At 37.7% G+C, this 22,031-nt stretch overlaps 1 protein-coding gene across 1 annotated transcript in view; it reads left to right on the forward strand.

Moving 5' to 3' along the window:
- Positions 1-7,167: 7,167 nt before the first annotated feature.
- The window catches only part of arhgef9a (Cdc42 guanine nucleotide exchange factor (GEF) 9a), a 31,472-nt gene continuing 16,608 nt past the window's right edge, over positions 7,168-22,031 (forward strand). The window contains exons 1-2 of the mRNA XM_016466124.1: positions 7,168-7,333; positions 19,937-20,116. Of these exons, the coding sequence (XP_016321610.1) occupies positions 7,325-7,333; positions 19,937-20,116 (189 nt within the window). The 5' untranslated portion in view covers positions 7,168-7,324. The remainder of the gene's footprint in view (positions 7,334-19,936; positions 20,117-22,031) is intronic.

Raw genomic sequence — 22,031 nt, forward strand, 5'->3', positions numbered from 1 at the left:
TGTGTGTTGTGATTGGCAGCACTCAGCGCCTGGTCGGGAAATGTCATGCCCCTTACCATAGCCGCCTGCGAGCTTCAGTGTAAATATTGCGTCAAAATCAAATAAATTTGAGCGTGATTTAAACCCGGATGATTGTAACCACTCTTAAGTTCGTCTGCCTTGGGAAAGCTAGCGTGTCTCCGACATAGTGATAACACTCGTTGCCTTCTCTAGTGCAGCTCAACCAGGTCTCGTCCCATTCGTCGATATTTGTGATATCACAAATCCCGGAAAATATGCGTTGTAGTCCAAACGAGTCGTTCATTGTAGTTTTTGAAAAGTGATTTCTGTTAAATAAAATATCTCCTTTTGAAGTGGACTTTGAGCTTTGTAACTTTGCAGATCTTTTTTTATGTTCAAACAGCAACATTACAGACTAACTAAAGTTGAAAAAGTAAAAAAACATAATAGGACCCCTTTAATACAACACTTTTTTTTTTTTTATCGAAAATATGCTGTATGTTTCAAGGTTTTAATGTTTACATCTTGGAACTTTTTAAACATCTTGTTTAGCTAGTCACACATTTCTTTTATATGGTATTTTTTGTTTTTGGAATAGCACATGCTACTTTCATAGGAAAAATGCCTGTTAAATCAGTGGCATTTTGGCCAACATCCTTGATACACTTCTGTACTTTATTTACTGAAGGCTTAAGGATCTGAGTATAGAATCTGGTTTGTTTCCTTTTGTGCTGCTAAACAGTATGTGATTGTTTGGGATTACATAATGTACTGTATTAACTGTATGGATATCTACATATTTGAATATTCTCTGCGTACATTCAAGTCAGATCTGGCCTAAAGTCTTCAGTAAATATGATCTATGTAGTTGATAATCAAAGGATACTCTCTTGAGTCATTTGAGACAGAATGTCAGTAAAGCCTTTAATAACGTTATGTGATTGTTCTGTGCTGTTGCACTACAGTCACGATCATCTACCCTCATCAGAATGCCAAAGTCAGATTAATGTACTTACCATTTTTACCAGTGTGAATATTCAGCTCTTAAGAATGAATCAACCTTTGTGTTTCCTTGCAGATAAATCCAGTGCTGTTCTATAATTAATGTTTTGTTCTTTTTTTCTTGCATTTTGGTACAATTTGTGTGATCCATACCCCATTTTTTAGTGGTATCAGAAAACCAAAAGCATTTTTTCCCCCCGTTTTGTATTTTAATACACAAGCATGTACATACACAGACAAAGAATGTTAGAACATCTCAGTAAAACTTGACATTCATTAGCAACACTGACTGGAAATAAACCCTTAATAGACATCAGTACTGCACGTTTGTGAGTGTTTTTTTTAGTACCATCTGAAGTGCTGTAGTTTCCTATGGCAGGTGATTTGTTAATAGTGCAGCTTTAGGTCATCATTTGGCTTTGTATGCTGTGTCAGTAAACCCTAAAAGATGTTTTTTGAGCGTGCTTAAAAAATATATGTTTTGCTTTATTGAAGAGCTTCTGGTATTTGGGACCATCATGAGTTTGGATGTTATTTTTTTTTCTTGTGCTCTTGTACTGTGAGTATTATTAGGATTAGCAGAAAACAGACACAATCTTAATATGTTAGTGAGAAAATGGAACTCTTTTGGACCTATTAAGACTACTATCTATTTTGACAAAATAGAAATGGAATATTATGACTCAAAGCAATCTGTGTGTAAGTTTATCATGCACCGACATATGCACTGTAATTCTGTTTATGATTATGTAGTGAAACCCTAAATGGGCAAATGCATTTTAGATGTGGCACTTTTAGGAGAAATGGCATTAGTGCCTTGTTATTTTTTTCTGAGCTATTATGCATTGCCTTATTAGTAGAGCTGATGCTGTATTTGATTGACAGGTGGTCGCTCCGTTCTAAAGTCAAGGAGGCTGTAGTTGTCATGGAAACTGGTTGAAGCTGTCGTGCACGTCTTACTGTTATGAGCTGGAAGAGCAAAATAAATAGGCAATTCGTGACCGACAGCAACTGATGTGTCATATTGTCTTTTCCAACACTCACCGCCTCGCTCTTTTCTTTTCCCCCCTATACATGTCAGTATGTAAATTACATGCATAAGAAAACGGATCACTTGAGCGTCACAGCAGGTTTAGGCTCCCTCTACTGGTTCGATTGTGTCTAACCACTGTGTTTTGATTCTAAAGTGCTCATGTCATAATAAATAGTTTTGATATTGTTTTACACTATAAATATAAAAAGTAGTTAATCATTCTAAACCATCTTGTTGTTAATTTAATTTTAAATGTATCCATTTGTGGGCCTTACTATGTTTACATGTGATGACAATTTAGTGTAATTAACACTGTGTGCAAAACCTCTCAAACAAGTGTGTTAATATCTTGCATTTTCACCCCGTCGCTCAATTTAGTACAAAATTGGCCAGGTTTATGCATTTACATTTATTTAGCATTTGCTGTTACACAAAGCGACTTACAAATGAGGAACACCTGAAAAAATCTTAACAAAGATCTTAATGTTTAAAATCTGCTAGAGAATATTGTGATGCACAACAGCAAGACTTTGAAGAAAACATGACACAAAACTTCCATCTCCGCTCTGATTTTTGTGTGTGCTAGTCTACCACTGCATTAGGCGGCACTCTCACCATAAAACACAACTAAAACAACAGGACTGCATTTATGTTGTTGTTATAATTTTGGTGATAAAACAACTTACAAGCGTAATCATGCAGATGAGTCACAGTGCACAACTTGCTGATGTAGATTTATGGAGACAAAGTTACAAAGTTGAACTTTTAACAGCATTTGCAGCACATTGATTGATATACATGAGCTTGTCTGTTTACTTCTGTCCTCAACCAATCAGCATGCAGCATTCCATCGCATCGCTGCTGGATGCACTCCCAGGGTTGCTATGCAATGGCAATATTGTATTAGGAAGAATAAAACCACATGATCCAGAGTTTGTTTATTGCCCTCTCTGCGCTTTGAAATGTTTTTCTTGTCTGGGAATGACTGTCATGTTGACATTATCATCTGTTTGTCTGAATTGAAACAGATGGCTGGTTTACTGAACTCGGTTACGAGTGCACACAGTGTAAGGTCATTTGAAGAAAGGTGTGTTCCACAAGATCCACACTAGTTTTGGCCCACAACCAGAACCCTACAGTGGCCAGATTTCAATATGACCTATTTCTACGTGGTTTGTGTGAGCATGTTGATGATTCCTCAATTGGCACGGAGCTGTGTGATGAGTCTCTTTCTCAGGAGAGAGTATATTACATAAGCCTTCAGTCTCTTTCTCTCGCTCCCTTAACAACCTTGGTATTCATCCCAGATGTCACACACACACACATGGGTATTGGAGAGTTTGTATAGACAAGCTTGTACTGTTGTCATTTTTGCGATCTTTTTCTTTATCTTGAAAGAGAGGGAAAAGCTATTAACAAGAAACAACTCCTTTGAACTTGGTGCCAGTATCATGTTTTTGGACAACAGTACTATTATGGCAATAACATGGTATTCTATTGAAGCCATGTGAATAAGCGGTGTATGACTATGGAGATAATTTAGTACTATTATATACATCAAAGTGCCATTGATGTAGCATTTGTGTACTGCTTTGCACTATATTTTTGAAGCAATTTTTAATATTTAATTTGAATCGTAATTTAACAATGATTTTTAGATTTAAGCTCAAATTTTAAAAGTATTTTTAGACAACTTGGAGAACCAAGTAAATAAGCAGTGTATGAATATGGAGATCATGTATATACATGTACTGTTATGTACCACTTTGCACTATATTTTAGAGAAGTCATTTAAATTTAAACCGTAAATACTATTTTTAGATTTTTGGTTTAAGATAAAATGTAAAATATTTTTTTAGAAAACATGGAGAACCATGCAGATAGACAGTGTATGAATATGGAGAATATTTAGTATCATAATACATCAAAGTGCAATTGTACAGCAGAAGTCTGTTTTGTGTAGTGTTTTGCACTATATTTCAGACATAACATGTTTAATAGTAATTTAATAGTATTTTTTAGATTTTAGGTTTATAATTTTAATAGTATTTTTAGAAAACATGGAGAACCCTGTAAATAAGCAGTGTATATGGAGATCATTTAGTATCATTATGCATTACAACAAAGTACCATTGTACTTTTGTGTACTGCTTTGCGCTATATTTAAAAAATAATTGTAGATTCTTAATAGCAATCTAATAGTACATTTTAGATTTGACATATATTTTAGTATTTTTAGAAATATAAAAGAAGTAACAATCACTAATTATTCATACCTGTGTAAATGTCATTAGCCTGGAGCTCAAGACTTCAAAACCTCCTTTTATCTACAGATATAGAGGACTTCCCTTATATATTCCACATAATAATAGCAAGTATAGCACCATGTTTTATTTATGAAACTTTGAGCTCTCTTCTCATCTGATTTATTCATGACTCGCACACATATGCCACAAAATACACTATTCTAAATAGTGCCTTGGGAACGAGGTAAAGCTTATGAGGACTGTGTATGTGTGTGTGTATATATACATAAGATGCCTAAAGGTTAAAACTGCATGAGCCGGAGAGGACATATTGTCTCCAAAAGCTTTTATACACATACACACCCACTCCCTCTCTGTTATACACACATATGCCCCCAAACATTGAGTCCATTAGTGACATCCCAACTCGCACACTGTCCTGCCTTGGTTTTAAGCTATGAATACACTCTTACGTATGCAAGAGCTACATCACAGAAAACCTTGGGACACACAGAGGGAAGTCGGGGGGAGGGGATCTTGTGATCCCCAGAATGCTCGTTATATCATCTCTCCTGCTTCATTGCATAATGTAGCAAAAATATATATGTGAAAGTCAGCTAGAAAGACTCTGACAACAGAACAGCATCGCTGGATTGGTGTTTTGTGTGTCTTTCTGTCTCAGTACGGGAATTTGAGATTAGTGCTTTCTTGCAGGGTTCGTTTGCCCCCTAATCATTTTAAGAAAGGGTGATGGAGACGGTGATTGGATCGATGTCTTGGCTTCGCTTTCAAGTATTACAACAAGGAATTTACATGGAAAGTTGACACAGTGTTCCCGCAGTGTGATATAATAAGCTTGTACTAAACAACATTTTTTGTACATTTGGCAGACACTTTTATGCATAATGACTTGCACTGTATTTAAGGCGTACATTTTTATCAGGGTGTGAATTCCCTGGGAATCACATCCATATATGACCTTAATGTTAGTTTATGAATACATATATAATTATTTATGCACCTCATATTGAGAGACTACATGGAATATTTAAGAAAATGCATTTTAATAAGCTACATAAAATACTCAAAATGTTGCAAACCTAAAACTTTACAATTTAAACATAATTTAGTCAAATTACAATCGATGTTAAATAACATAAGACTGCACAATAATCTAATATCTAAACTATATAAAATCTACTGCTCTACCGTTCAAAACTTTTATTCAGCAAGGATGCATTAAATTGATCAAAGGCACTGGTACAAAAATGCGGTTCTTTTGAACACTTCATTAAAGTATCCTGAAAAAAATTTACCACGTTTTTCAAATAAATATTAAGCATCACAACAGTATTTAACATTAATAATAATAAGACATTTTTTTTGAGGAGCAAATCAGCATTTAAGAATGATTTCTGAAGGATCATATGACACTGAAGACTGGAAATTCAGCTTTGCCATCACAAGAATAAATTACATTTGAAATATGAAAGTATATATTTTTAACTGTAATAATATTTCACAATATTTCTGTTTTACTGTATTTTTTATTTAAAAAAATGGAGCTTGGTGGGCATAAGAGACATTCAAAACATTAAAAAAATGTCACCGACCCCAAACTTTTGAACAGTAGTGTTTATACAGGCACTTGATCTCACGGCCATCAAGATCATCCTATAGAAATGAAGCAGTGATTCAAACATCACATTAGCTCCTGGTCTCTTGTGTGGCTGTGTATGTGTCTGTTGTCTGTGTGTTTTCAAACACACGCTGTATATAATTATGCCTGATGGCCTCCATTATCTCCTCTCACCATGAGATCAATGTTTTCAGTATCATATTACATGAAGCCTGCCTATGATGGTTAAATAATAATAAACTATTTCAAAATGAATGGTGTCCCTTTAAAAAAAAATCAAATGCTCATCAGAGAAAACTGTACAGGACTGTACTTCTGCATGATGCATAATTAAACACATCTGAAGTACTGAGATTCATATTCAAAAAAACACCTGCACGTTGAATGTACTCCGATTTCGCCAAAACTAAACATAGCTCTATTCTGTCATATTCCATTGAAGTGTTTGTTAAAAAGCAAATTAGTTTACTTTAAAAAAGCATGGAAACAGAACTATCAAAAAGGTACAAATCTAGGGGTTAATTCTGACAACTTGATTAAAACTGGTTAGAATAGCAAAAATTTCTGTTGAGAGAGATCCAATAGGTAGGATTGTTTTGCATGTGATGTTTTGAGATGGGACCTTTTTGGGACACATTGCAGGGCTTGTATATTTTGCCAGGCAGTGTTAAATAGATATATGCAGTGGTGTGAAAAAGTTTTTGCCCCCTTCCTGTTTTTTTAATTGTTTGCATATGTTTTTTCCCTTAATAAATGAAATGATCATTTAAAAACTGCATTTTGCATTTACTTGCACTATCTTTGCGTAATATTAAAATTGGTTTGATGATCTGAATCTTTTAAGTGTGACAAATATGCAAAAAAAAAAAAAAAAAGGAAGGGAGCAAAAACTTTTTCACGGCACTGTAGGTGCTGCTTGCTTGCCGCTGAATGATATAAAACAGAGTGCAATTTTGTCCATGTCTTTCCTTTGTTTTTGCTTATTGGACATTTTCCTTTCTGCACTGAGATGATGATGGTGTGAGTTCCCAAAAGCCAATAGTTCAGCATTATTTTGTATCCTTTTTTTTGATTATGTAATGTTTGTAGCCTCCTCAATAGCAGAGTGAAGCACCCCTTCTTTTGACTGATGGTTGGCTCCTCAGTGTGTGTGTGTGTGTGTGTGTGTGTGTGTGTGTGCAGTGTGCACAAGCACCGCCCATACTTCAGCTCTATTCATAGCGAGAGAGAGGGAGACGCAGACTCCCACCTCGCCGTGAGAACAGAACAGCGTCTAACCGGACTTACGTTTCTCTTCCATACGCCGCGCGTTGCTCACGGGGCGCGGATACAGGGTTGCAGCTGGCGTCGGGGGCTCGAACCTACGGAAAGGACACGGATCCAGGACCGGGACTGACCCTGAGGATGATGAAGGTGAGGCTAACTGTGATGCTCCCGTGAGCGCCATTCTTCTGGCTTACCGACGATCTCGGCGGTAGGGGGGTCTTTTTTTGGCGATGGTGGATACACACGAGCAGAACAGAGGTCGAGAAAGCGCGAAGTGACATCTCGGCATCGTGAAGTATTCTTCGTTTTATTCACCTGGGAGGCTGCGAGCTAATGGACTCTCCTCCTCGCGCCGCTCTCCATCCGTTCCAGTGCTATGGAAACGGGAGAGATGGAGCAAGCGCACGACAGAGGGGGATACCCAGCACCTCAGCGCCGCCTCGGGCTGGTCAATGACGTTGGTATATTTTGCGCTCTCGTAAATGTGTCACGGTGTCCGTTAGAAGCGGTTCACCTTTGATTTAAGCGTGCGTGCGCAAAAGCCGTTCGGTTTTCTGCCTGCGTCGCTTCGTCGTGGCGGATTCTGACGTGAGTCCGCGTTTTCTCGTTTATTGATTATGAGCGACCTGTGTTCTGTAGTCAAGCGCCGGGATGCGCGCGCGCAAGCACGCGTGCGTCCACTTCGTTCATTTTTACAGACATGATCGTTTGTGCGCAGTTTATCGGTGTCAAGCGCGCACGCTGATTTCGCGGTCGAGGACGAGACTTGCAAGCTAGGCCGGCGATGACGTTGAGAGGATAAAACCCGGACAAAATGAAAAATGCAAGAAAAATGTTTTGTTTCCTTGAGGTGTGTCCTCGAGCTGATCGCAATGAGACGCTCCGATGATCACAGGTGCCTGGCGACCACGTCCTGGTCCCTCTCACATCTTTCATTTCCTCTGCACCATCCTACACCATCTCTGGTTTCTCTAATGTTTAACAGTTCTGGTCTATTATAGAGAAGCCGCTTATCATCTATTGACCTATAAGCACACTACACTTTTTTGCTATTGAGGGACATTTGAACGAGTATGGATGTATTGTGCGATCAAACAATGTATCCAGGCAATTAGTTGCACCTGAATGGTCATATACTGAGGCCATGCCTTGTTATTGCACACCCCATTCATCCAAGGTTCAGGCTATAAACACGAGAGAAGTTGGTGTTAAACCTGTGACATTCCTTTGCATGGTTTGTTTTAATTAGATTTCACATGCTTCTTGTGCAGGTAGATGCTAGACTGTAGTAGGGGAGTGTTGTAATGAATTTCGTTTTAAAGCCTGCAACTGAGCGTTTTTGCAGAACAGTTTGTCCCTAAACTGTGTAAAGTACACTGGACATTTGAGATTTTTTACATACATCAAATATACTTTTTTAAAATGATTATGCCTTGCACTTTATTTCCAAATGGTAAAAAAAAAAAAATCAATGTTTTAAACAGTAAACCAAAATATCATCAATATAGACAAATGAAACAGACTAACAATTCGTAACTGACACTGTTTGTTTGCGTTCATATGTAATTGTCACAAATGTGACTTTAACACTTTGTTGGTTCAGTAGAAGTTGGTCAGACATGATTCTTCTATGTTTTTAAATGTAGATTAAACTTTTGTGTGGATGTTATATTTAAAATAAAACAAGAGACCCAGCTTCAGTGGATGTTATGCCAGCTCAAATGTGACCCTGAACCACAAAACCAGTCATAAGAGCCAAATTTCTGAAATTGAGATGTATACATCATCTGCAGGCTGAATAAATTAGCTTTCCATTGATGTATGGTTTGTTAGGATTGGACAATATCTGGCTGAGATACAAATATTTGAAAATCTGGAAAATTGCCTTTAAAGTTGTCCAAAGGAAGTTCTTAGCAATGGATAGTACTAATCACAAATTAAGTTTCGATATATTTACGGTAGGAAATGTATAATATATCTTCATGGAACATGATCTTTACTTAATATCCTAGTGATTTTTGGCATAAAAGAAAAATCTAAAATTTTGACCCATACAGTGTATTGTTGGCTATTGCTACAAATAAACCCATGCTACTTATGACTGGTTTTGTGCTCCAGGGTCACAAATGATAAATCAGATGTGCAAAATGTTCATACCTCACAATAGGTTTGTAAATTTCCTGTAAATTTGAGCTATTTCTATACAGAGACTTACAGACTCTACTTCCGCCTCAGAGCAGTGATGCCCATGTATGACAAGGATTTCATTGTTTCTTATTGGCTAAACTGATGGTGTTCCAACATGCTTATCCTTAACCTGACCCCTTCTAGAGGACAGACTATTGGCTATTCTCATTAAAGATGATTACGGAATCACTGCCATCAGCTAAAACATGAATCAGCTGAATCATTCCCTTGAACTCATGTTGCTCAAACCATCAGCCTTAGTGTTTCATGTGTTCGCGCTGCAAGCGCATATTTGCAGACTGGGGTTTTGTTGTGCGTTGGAGCATAATGGTTCGGATGCATCCCACTGAAGTGCTGAAACCATTGACTCACTCTCTCTACGGAGAAGCAATATTGCTCCCGAAAACTTCACTGATGGCGTGCTGCATCAAACTCCGTAATACTTCTGCTGGACACTCAAAGCCACAGTACATTAGCTCTATACAACATATACACTCCAAGAAAAAAAGGTACAAAAGCTGTGACTGGAGCAGTATACCTTTTCAAAAAGTAAATGTACCATTTAGATACTAATATTCACTTTAGGTACTAATGTGTACCTTCATGGTACAAATAAGCATCTCTTATGGGTAAACAAGGTACAAAGGTGTACCTTTTAAAATACTGTCAATAGGTGTACCTTTTGACAGCTTTGTACCTTTAATGACCTGTTTTCATTTTAAAACAAGGGTTTGAACCCTGTAACTGCTTTATTAGCTGTGTTTTTTTTCTTTAAAGCAAAGTAAACATTGATAGCTGTAACTGGCTTGTGATAAGAAGCCACTGTCACACCAAACATATTAAGCACTGCGTTTATGTTCTGTCATATAATATTAGAAATACCAGACGGGAAATTTTAACATATTGTCACATGTAAAGCAGTTGTACGCACACACACTGCAATTATGCATCAAGACATCAGTTAGCACCGAACACCGACTGTCATTCTGTATTGCCAGGCTATGGCAGGATATTTCCCTTTTGCATTAGCATGCAGTCCTTGTCTCCCAACAGGTCTGATGCACCTGTTAGCAGTGAAGGGAAGTCTGGGAAATGTACTGCCAGTGCAAGAGAGCGACTCGGACTTAATGTCGCAAATGAGATCATGTAGTTTGCGTTATATGCCCTGGAGACAGATTCTCTGCCTTCTTTAAGTGCGCAATCTCACATGAGTGTATATGCGCATGTTGGCGTATTCGTTAAAACAGAAGCTTACGGATTCACTTTACATCCTACTCTCGAGACACCAGCAGCCTTTAATCCTGTCCTCTGTAGCCATCTTAAAATGCGCTAGATTCAGCTCGGAAACTCTTACGTAAAAGGTGATTGCTGAACAACTGATGTATGGAGGTGTTCTAGATAGTATGGCGCTTCTGACCTCATGGTGCACATTTTAGGGGTGTGTTCTGGCCTTTCAAATTAGCGGCTTGAGGTTTCAGGACCGTTGCACTGAGCTGATGTACGACATTCACATGGAGAAGCATGTGCATCCAAAAATATGACTAGGTAAGTGTGGGAAAGAGCGGGAAAAACCAAGAGAATGGCCAGATTTAGAAACATCTGCACTGGGAGCGTAGGCTGGGAATCCACCCACCCACACACAAACACACACATGCACACACACAGACACACACACACGGCTTCATGCGAGCTGTATCACACACATGTATCTTTTGCATCTTTCATGGCTGAAAGGCTTTTGTGCATTTTCTCCGCTCGTGTTTGTTTTAGGAACCATGTGGGCAGGCCATTCTGCATGAGTTTAAAGCATTTATAATCTAAATTTAGACCTCAAGAAAAGTGCCAAATGTTTTATCAGGATGATTCATATCAACGTGGAGGGAATAACAGGCTTAAGCAGCATCATACGGCTAAGCAGCTCAGACTCGAGGAGTTGCTTAAAGCATTCGGTTCATGATGTTACTTCACTGTCTGCACATTTCATTTCTTTTATTATCTCTCCCTGCAAGATATGATGAGAATTAATGGCTATATGAGTTTGTTTGTGTGTGTATGCAGTTATGAGAGCTTAATCCATAGCGTAGCAGTCTATTTTAATGCAATCTCTCTCTCTCCACGTGCTTTCTCCAGTTCTCTCTCCTAGACTCCACTGTACTCCGATTACATAATCGTCCTCCCCAGTCAGGTGTGTGCGTGTGTGTCTATGGTGAGGCAGCATCCTCTGGTCTCTTAGATGTTCTGTTTTCCTTTTTCCCCTTTTCCCTTTTTTGCTGAGCTATAGCCCTCTGAATTATAGGGCTGTTCTTTCTGTAGTGCAGTAATAATGATACTGAATGAAAGAGGCACTTTAGTTTCTGCTAAGACATCCAGAGCTCTTTATTTTGTTGAAGGGAACTCAGGTGAGCAGCACCTGGATGGAGTGATGGCAGTCAGTGAGAGCTGAAGTGCTGACCTACAGCAGCTGTTCTGTTGGAGGGGTGGAGATATTCGATTATTGGACATGGAATGTTGTTAGAGGGCCTAATGGGACATTTGGACAAGATGTTGAGGTAGACACCCTGTTGAGTGTTTTTAGCCTCTGCTGTGCCATTTGTCCAAAGAACCGCAGCGTTCTTAGAGCAGAGGGAGCTAGTGAGGGGTCATTTCCTTCCTGAAAACGAAAGCTGTAACAAAATCGGTTTGAAACTTGGATACATGTAGATTCAAATGAGTTTGATGATTGGCTAGAATTGTAGAAATGGCAGCACTAACTGGACTCTGTTAAACATATATCCATCCCCTCACTATTTGATATTCTTGATGCTGCTCTGTTTTTTATTGTTAAGATGACAAAGAGTTTTTAAATGTGTATTTTTATGCTGGTCTACCTCAGAAGTCTAAGAGTGCTTGTTAGTGACAAAATAATTGAGATGGCCAATCAAATCAAAGAAGGCTGGCGTTTAGGGCTGTCAAAAAAAATTCGAATTTCGAATATTCGTCAAATAAAAAAAAAAAAATCCACATTCGAATGCAAAAACGTTGCATTCGAATTTAAGGTCTACGTCAGCTGTCAGGCAGCCTTATCAGTGGCACACGAGATGCGATGACGATGTTATGTGTCATTGATTGCATTTGAATGCTTTTGTTAGCCTATCCAGTTGAACCCACTAGATGCGGCGCTGCTACGTTGTTCATTCATATATTACGGAAAACGAGAATATCAGTGTGGAGAAGATGTTGTTTACGTCAAAACTGAAACCAAGCTGTTCACACAGAACGCATATTTATCACATTTTCTAGAGGGACATCTATCAGCGTTGCACTCGCGTCTCGCAGAGAGCGGCATGTTTAGAAAGCCATGTAAAATTAATGCAAGTTCAACTTTGAAAAAACATGTCTAAAGACGTTATGGCAGTTTTTCCCCATCCCACTGTATCTCATGTTTTTAAATGAAGAAAGTAGCCTACTCTTTGTGATTGGTTTTCGGTCCTTTGTATTAAACTATACATACATGCATGGTGCTGTTTTTTATTAATTTATTAATTATATATGGTTTATAAACATTATTTTAAACAAACTTTTTTTCAAAGATAGTCGTGTTATTTTATTACGCTTTGAAGAAACGTGCATAATATTTTGCTCGATGTGCCCTCTTGTGGCCTCAGGAGAGAAGCCAAAAGCTTTTTCCCCCTAACTGAAATTATGCCTTTTAAATTCGAATATAATTCAAATTTTGATCATATTTAAGTAGAAAATTCGAATTGAGTTTTTCAGTCATTTTGACAGCCCTACTGACGTTACTGTCCTCAGATATCGAACGTGAATTCCAGTATGATGCTTCAGTTTTTAATGGTGAAAGATTGTGAGGTAAAATACAAAAGTAAATATTTGTCAATACAATAATGTTTTAAGATAGAAATTCTGTCCATATGGCCTAAAACTTCAAAGTTTAAAACTCTTTCCAAAAAGGCTACATTCAAAGTTAGTCTGGACAAAATTTGTGTTTTTAGTTAAAAATTACAGTTAATTTAAAGCTACAATATGTAACCTTTTTATTATTCAAAATGTTCAAACATTATATAATGAGCAAGTATATAAATCCATTTTTCAAACTATGTTTTTATGTTATCTTGAAACACTAAGATATGCCTGTAGTAAGTGTTTATATTCAGATTATTTTAGATCTGTTTTGACAACAACCACTGCGGAGTAACTGCGGATATACATACAGTTTTGTTTATTAACTGCAAGAGTGCCAAAAGTTACATAGTGTACCTCTAAATTCATTTTGATTTTACTTTCTTATATTCTCATTTGAATTGCAGTTCTGATTCCACATTCTGCCTCTATTCAAATTCAGAAAAGCGATTTTCAGTTCACTTTTGAGCCCTGGCTAGGAGGCATGTTACATTTATCTAAAGCTAGAAGCCAGAAGCCAGAATGGTCTAAAACAGCAAGTTAAGGTCATCTCTTGTCAAAGCTTACTCTTGAGAAAGCTCAGTGATTTGGGTCAAATGTTTAACAGATGCCCATTCAATTAACCTGTGATCCATAATCAATAATCCGTCCATAATCAATTTAATGATAGTGTGTAAGGCTGTTGACTGAAGGACATCAGTTTTGTTAATGTGTGCACCAAGGCATTCACACAGAGATTGAGAGACTGAGCAAGACAGAGAGAGAAAGAGGAAGAATGTTCCTGAGTACAGTTCATTCATGCAGGAATAAAGGCAGGGGGAATGAAGAGACGACAGATAACACACACACACACAAAGTCATGGCCCTCTAATGCTAGTGTTACTGTACTGCTGTATTCTCACTGTTTATGAACAGATTGCCTCGGTTTGGCTCTTATAGACAGATTTTCATCCCGCTAAATTCATCACCATCCAATCTGATAATCTCAGGGGCTGTTAACATCATTTTATCGTGTGTGCGGTGTAATGTTTCAGTGTGTGGTTGATAGCCTACAGCTCTGATACACGCAGTGCCACATAATAATATCTCACATGAGCATAAGCTGCGGATGAAATGGGATGTTTAAGGGTTGTACATGATCCTCATCAGCTGTTCTCTTTTTCTGTTTTAGTGTGATCTGATGCTAGCTGGGACAGGAACACAGCTTTTCCACTGCAGTTTTTCTGACTGATTTGCATAATCCTACTGCCTACTGTTCCCTTTAGAGAGAGAGAAAAAAGCATGTTGCAACATTTTTGAGACTGCACAGAGAGACGTTTCTTAACTTCTTAGACAATTCTTCTTAACTTTTAACTTAATAAATCAAACTCATTTGTTTCCTGATATTAGTGATGAATCGGTTGAACCGAAGTATGAATGATTCACTGACTCGTTTAACTGTCTTTTTCCTAATGAGCCAGGAACTGATGAGTGAGATGATAGTAAAAATATTTGCAGTGTATTAAGGGAATATGGTATGACTTTACGGTATGACAGTTGGTTTGGTAAATAGTATTTTATTAAAACATTAAAATCCAGTCAAGAGTTTTAAATGAACTTTTATTATGCATTGCGTAAACAAATGTTATAATTCCTTTATGTTTTCATGAGTTGAATCATGGAACAAACAACAAACAGTAGCCTACTGTGACTTAGTGTTTCATTATCATGAACTTTTAGTTTGTTTTCACTAGTTTCCTGTCTTTCTTTGTTCAGTTTTCCCGCCAATCTTTAGGTGTCATGGATATTCAGCACAGCATAGGTGCTTTTCAATATTACCCTCATTTGCCATTGTGACGAGAGGAGCGGGGCCGAGAGCCGTGGGAACGGAGCAAGGCCGGTGGAGTAAATGCTAATGCGGGACCCCTGCGCCACTCACCGGTCTCGAGTCCCACGGAGGAGCTCCGGAAGGATAAAAGGAGGAGTGACGACAGTGTTGGACGAGAGAGGACCAGGCCTAGACTTCATTTTGTGTTTTGGTTCTGTTTGTGCGCGACAGTCGTCCGCGAGGGGCTGTCGCGCTGTTTTGTGTTTATTTTATTATTAAAGTTTTGTTTAAATGTTCGCCGGTTCCCGCCTCCTTCTTCCCATGACTACGAACGTTGTTACAGCCATGTTTTTAAGTCGCTATGTTCTCATCTTTCATTTGTCTGGGATTGTGTTGAACACAACTGTCTTGTAGGAAATGATCATTTGTATATTTATCCATGAAACTTATTATAAATTAATGAAGCAGTATCACACAAGCAAGAATGTCTCAGGCAATCACAGCCATCTTGATATTTACAAAAACGGCACAATTGCGACAGATATTGGTTTTATAAAACAGTTCAGTGAGCAAGAGATTGTTTTGAATAACATACGTTCTAGACACTATCGCCAGTAATTTAGTCAGTTTTTGCATTGCTAATTAAAACACTTTCAAGCAAAAAATAGCAGAATTAACGACAGCAAAGAGTCACATTTGCTTGAATGAATTGAGTGAATCATTCAATGATTCACTTACGTAAACAAACACTTTAATCCATAGGCGTAGCTTGACGTTTGAGTTTGGGGGGGGCCAAACCGAACCGGTGGATTTGGTCAGACGTACTTTTAAACACATTTTAGTTTTGCTATAGTAAATCTACATATTCACATTCACATAGAGCAGTGGCAAGTGCTTGAGGTTGTCATGGTAACCACATACATTGCCCACGAATTACAGCTGCGCTTCTATTTTGCCACATTAAACTTAGCAATAAACACGTTTAAAATGCACAATAAACATGTCTGTCAAAACGATCTCAAAGGAGGCTTTTATTAAGCAAATCAAGGAGTGAATTACTCATCCACTGTTTTTAAAACAGACATTTGTTGGGCTTGATTCAAGTTAATGTGCAATGAGGCGCACACTTTTTATTTAGTCTTACTGAATAGATGATAAACAGTTTATATTCTAAAATCTATTTAAATGTTGTGTTCTGTGAAAATTAAATAACATTTGTATGTAAACGGTCGGCATAAAAGTAGTGTGCGGCTAAACTGGGTGCGTCCCGTGGATCACCTTTATCTGATTGTCCGGATCCGGAATCATCAAGCACGGCATTAATATCTTCATCTGAGTTTTTCGTTGTCTCCAGATTTCTCTGCAGTTCGTGTATGTTGTTAAAAACGCGGAACATCATTTTATTCCACACAACAGGCAAGCATTACCGTTAAGTCTATTATCCACCAAAATGCAGATTCGTCACATGACAATTCTTACGCAAATGAGATTGAGGGAGACGTTAAGTTTGTTTTGATTTATTAATTTACTTACAATAACAATTTAAAATGTATTAACTTTTACGTATTAACTTTTACATGTATTATTAACTACATTATATGCATTTTTACTTCATAGAAAAAACGTTATAAATAAATATTTAGTAAAATTCTTTAATCGCTATGCGTAACAAGCTACGCCCATGCTTTAATCCTGCATGAAACAGTGTTTGAACAAAAGGATTAAATGAATAATTAGTGATTCATACATGAAGGCAGTCACTTGTTGCCATCTACTGGTAATACAATGTGATTCACATGAAATAGTCTTTGAAAGATCCCCATCACTAATGCAAGATTTTCACCCAGTAAAATCACCATCTCAAATTACAAACATGTACAAGACACAAGTAATGCATTTACACACATATAGATACATATAGCTTCTGGAGAAGGTTCTGTACAGTAGATAAAACTAAAATTGATGGTGGAGTGATAATTCAAATCCTTAAAGGGGTCATATGATGCGATTTCAAGTTTTCCTTTCTCTTTGGAGTGTTACAAGCTGATTGTGCATAGATAAGATCCCTGAAGTCGCAAAGACTAAAGTCAATAATGATCTTTAAAAAAGCATCATATGACCCCTTTAAAGGCTGTGTGTATTTGTATGTAATTGCACGTACACACGCACACGCACACACACACACACACACACACACACGCGCGCGTTTGTTTCTGTGAATTGTGGGGACTGTCTATAGACTTCTATTTCTTTTATACTGACCAAATGATATTTTCAGTCCCCTAACCCAACCCTAACCCTAAACCTACCCCTTACATTTTTTGCATTGTTACACTTTCAGATAAACATCATTTACTATTTTTAATAATTTTTTTATCTCGTGGGGACCGCAGAGCTTTCAACACCTACAATGTCAAAAAATTACAGGTTTTACTATCCTTGTGGGGACATTTGGTACCCACAATGTAGCATAAACAAGTACACATGTGTTTATGTTGGGTAATTCAGTGCCCTGTACACTTGAACAACAGTAATGGAGTTTAGATTTCAGATCAGCGGAGAACTCTCGCATTTACCCACAATGTGTTGTGACACTGAGATAACAACTGCCATGATGTGTATCAAATGCAGTTGCTTTATACAAATCAAAAAGATTTTACTCGTTCTGCTTACAAATTTTTCTCTTTAAGTGCGCAAAAGAGAATTTTTACAGCCTGGCTGCCTCTGAGACAGAGAGAGAGAGAGAGGAAAAGTGCCTGGAGATGTAGGGGTGAAATCTTGGAGCTGATTATGTATGAGTGTTTCTGTGTAGAGAATTACCAAGCCATCATCTCAAGTTGCTGTCATGGGCTTGTATATGTGAAAGTGCCACTTCCTTCCTATATGAGCACAATTGAACCGTGGGATCCAGTTCATTTCAGATCCGATTTGGAGCTGGTTTAAAAGAGACGTTCTCTTTTAAATTCTGTATATTTCATTAAAGGGGTGGTTGATTATGATTTCACTTTTTGAACTTTAGTTAGTGTGTAATGTTGCTGTTAGAGCATAAACAACGTCTGCAAAGTTACGACGCTCAGAGTTCAATGCAAAGGGAGATATTTTCTTTTAATGAAATCGCTGTTTAAGGACTACAAAAAATGGCTAATAGGGACTACAACGAGCTTCTTCCTGGGTTTGTGACATCACTAACCCTGATGTTTACATAAACCCCGCCCCCTGGAACATTCAGCTACCCGTAATGGTAAGGGGGCGTGACGTTTCCGGACAACGTGCACTAAGCGGTTAGCGAATCACAAACACACTGAGCCCGCTAACCAATCAGAGCCCATTACGTATTTCTGAGGGAGGGGCTTCATAGAACCAGGAACTCAACAGACCGTTTTGACGAGAATGGAAACAGCGGTGTAGAATAAAGGTAAAATATGTGAAAATAATGCGTTTTTTTTTTTTTAAACAAAGCATGAACACATGTTACACTGCACCCCATAAACACAGTCAAGCTTTGGAAAAAAGCTGATCAACCACCCCTTTAAATTAACAGTCACAACTGAATGTTTAGAGCGAGTTTGGATGAGGTATGCTGTTTGTATGGCATTGTAGTCAGTATCTAGTTGTCTGTCATTATTATATATATAGCATAAATTCTTTGTGTGTGTGTGTGTGTGTGTGTTTAACTCCTGTTCAAGAGAACTGCCCTCAGATATTTTTCACCAATAACAAAAGGATAGTTTAAATAGTAGTTTGATATATTTTATTAATAAATTATTTGTATAAAGGATTTGCATAAATGTGTTTGCTGGTTGGAAGCAACATTCTGTGACAAAGGAATGGATATGAATGCAGTGAATATAGTGAATCATTTATTATACACTACTGTTCAAAAGCTTGGGGTCTGAAAGATTTTTTTTAATTAATACTTTTATTCAGCAAGGATGTATTAAATTGATCAAAAGTCACAGTAAATATTATTTACAATGTTTCTATTTCAAATAAATGCCGTTCTTTTAAACTTTCTATTTTTATATTTCTACTTTCTATTAAAAAATGTGTCATAATTTCCACACACAGCAGCACAACTGTTTTCAACATTGACAATAACAATAAATGTTTTCTGATCACCAAATGAGCATATCAGAAGGATTTCTGACGGATCATGTGACACTGAATACTGGAGTAATGATGCAGAAAATTCAGCTTTGCCACCACGGGAATAAATTACTTTTTAAAATATATTCAAAATAGGAAACAGTTATTTTAAAATGTAAAAAATATATATATATATATATATTATAAAATTACAGTTTTTACTGTATTTCTGAGCAAATAAATGTAGCTTTGGTGAGCATAAGAGACATCTTTCAAAAACATTAAGAAACCTCTATTTATTTTATGTGCTAGTAATACTAATAAGGGTTGCACATTATTTTACAGTACATGTACTTACAGTGTACCTACCTAAGAAAGTTCTGGTAACTACATGGGGTAGGGGTAGGGTTAGGTTTAGGGGTAGGTTCAGGGTTAGTACCTAGTTATTACCTATTTATTGTAATTACTACATAGAGGAATAAAGTGCTACCCTAATAAGGCCTATCAACTTCTCTCAAAAAATAGGGGTATTGTGTCTATCCTAGCAACCTTTTGTTTCCAAACTGAGGTGAAGCAGTCGGAAAAACAGGGCAAGCCCAAATGCGATGCAGCGTTATATCTTGACACCCCTGTCAGTTTTGTTTCCGGAGAGCTGACTGTGGAGTGGAAGCCAGCATGTGACTGTTTGATGTTAATCCAGAATGTTTCGGATGTTATGTAACTTTTGTCCTCCTGTAGCTTATCCTGCATCTACTCCATCTCTCTTTCTGCAGTTGGTCAGCGGGGGCTCTGTAGTGAATGCCGAGGCAGTATGGGACCATGTGACCATGGCTGACCGGGAGCTGGCCTTCAAGGCCGGCGATGTCATCAAGGTGTTGGACGCCTCGAATAAGGACTGGTGGTGGGGTCAAATCGACGAGGAGGAGGGCTGGTTTCCCGCCAGCTTCGTCAGGGTGAGCCCATCTCTGACATATACCTGTCTGATGGCCACCTGTCTAAGACACACCTGCAGAACCACATCTGTTTAACACAGCTGTTTTCATATCCAATACCGTTTCTAACTCAATAGAAGTCAGATAGAGCTGTTTTAAAGAGATGCAACATACACGCCTGTCGAGAAATGAACAATATGACACATTTTCAGGTAAATGATTCAATATTAAAGACATACAGTCACAGCCCAGTCAGAAGTGGTCACATTCTTCCCTTTAACCTCCATCTTGAACCCAAACTCTTGTTTGTGTTGCTGTTGTTGTTTCTCTAAGGTGGAGTCCCACCCCCCTCAAACCAACCAGCTTTTTTATATCAACCCTGTCGCTGCATCACGCCTCACAAACGCCACGGCTAAGGTGCGTTTTTTTCAAAACCACTGCTTACCGTTTGACCGTTGAATGCACCAAACAGCTTTTTTATATCAACCCTGTCGCTGCATCACGCCTCACAAACGCCACGGCTAAGGTGCGTTTTTTTCAAAACCACTGCTTACCGTTTGACCGTTGAATGCATCCCATCGCTTACTGCTCACATGCTGTCGCTGTGTTCCAACGTTTCGTTTTCCGCCACAGTCGCCGCGCTTCGCTTCCATGGCAACTTATCTTCATGCCTGGGTCTGGCAGAAAACACTGAAATGGGAAAAAGATTTTGTTAATATTATGCTCACTCAGTTACGACATTTAACCATGACTACTACTATCAATATTTCTCTCTTTTCTGACAGTTTCTTGTTTTTTTATTTTTTACTGGGACTGAGCAGATGTTGGTCTTAATTTGAGCCTCTCTGACTGCTAAGGATCTATTTTTAATCACATTTATATATATATACTGTATATATAAAGAGAGCTACAGAGACTGAAAACTCAAAAATAGATTTTCAGACAGAAGTTTAAACATAAACAATTTTATCAGTCCCTTCAGTCATTCTTCCAGCATCTCTTCAAATTGTGTGAGGGGTCTCAGTGGGGTCCCTTTGCAAACACTTCCTCTAACTCAACCTTTTCTCTCGCTATAGTGAGCCCACTCCAACCTCTTGTATATTATATAAACCTGAGAAAAGCCTGTTGTATTTCAAGTGTTCATTTATTAGGGATAATGTAAAACCCAGATCTAATATCATGAGTAAAGTGTGTTGAAATGTTATGAATAAAACTAAAGGAGGCGATATGATCATGTTGCACAGTAAAACTGAAATCTTAATCGTGTGCAAGCAAAGTCAGGCTTGATCATTTGCATATACATGCAGATTCGCCGCTAGCCACCCGGGGGGTGATGTCCCTGCACATAACTAAAGATTAACCCTCTATTGCACGACATTCCCTCTGGGTAACAAACCTGTTCTCTTCACATTGCAAGCACATGATAGCAATAAAATTGACATAAATGCAATTTTCCCATTACATTTTTATGAATTAACTTATATGACTTGAATGTATAAATAACTTATATGAGTTATCATATTATTTTATTTCAATTGTGTCTTTTTGTACTATCATTTCATATTATAAATGATAAGTTACATATTATATAGATTGTATACACTACCATTCAGAAGTCTGGAGTTTTTGGATTCAATTTTTTGGAAAGAAATTATTACTTTTATTAAGCAAGGGGGATGCATTAAATTGATCAGACGTGTCACGTGACAGTAAAGACATTTATACTTTTGCAAAAGATTTCTATTTCAAATAAATGCTGTTATTTTGAACGTTCTAAAAAAATGTATAATGGTTTCCACAAAAACATAAAGCAGCAAAACTGTTTTCAACATTGATAATAATAAGAAATGTTTCTTGAGCACCAAATCAGCATATGTGAATGATTTCTGAAAGATCATGTGACACTGAAAACTGGAGTAATGATGCTGAAAATTCA

This window comes from Sinocyclocheilus anshuiensis, unplaced genomic scaffold (assembly GCF_001515605.1).
Source record: "Sinocyclocheilus anshuiensis isolate Anshui unplaced genomic scaffold, SAMN03320099.WGS_v1.1 scaffold681, whole genome shotgun sequence".
NCBI lineage: Eukaryota > Metazoa > Chordata > Actinopteri > Cypriniformes > Cyprinidae > Sinocyclocheilus > Sinocyclocheilus anshuiensis.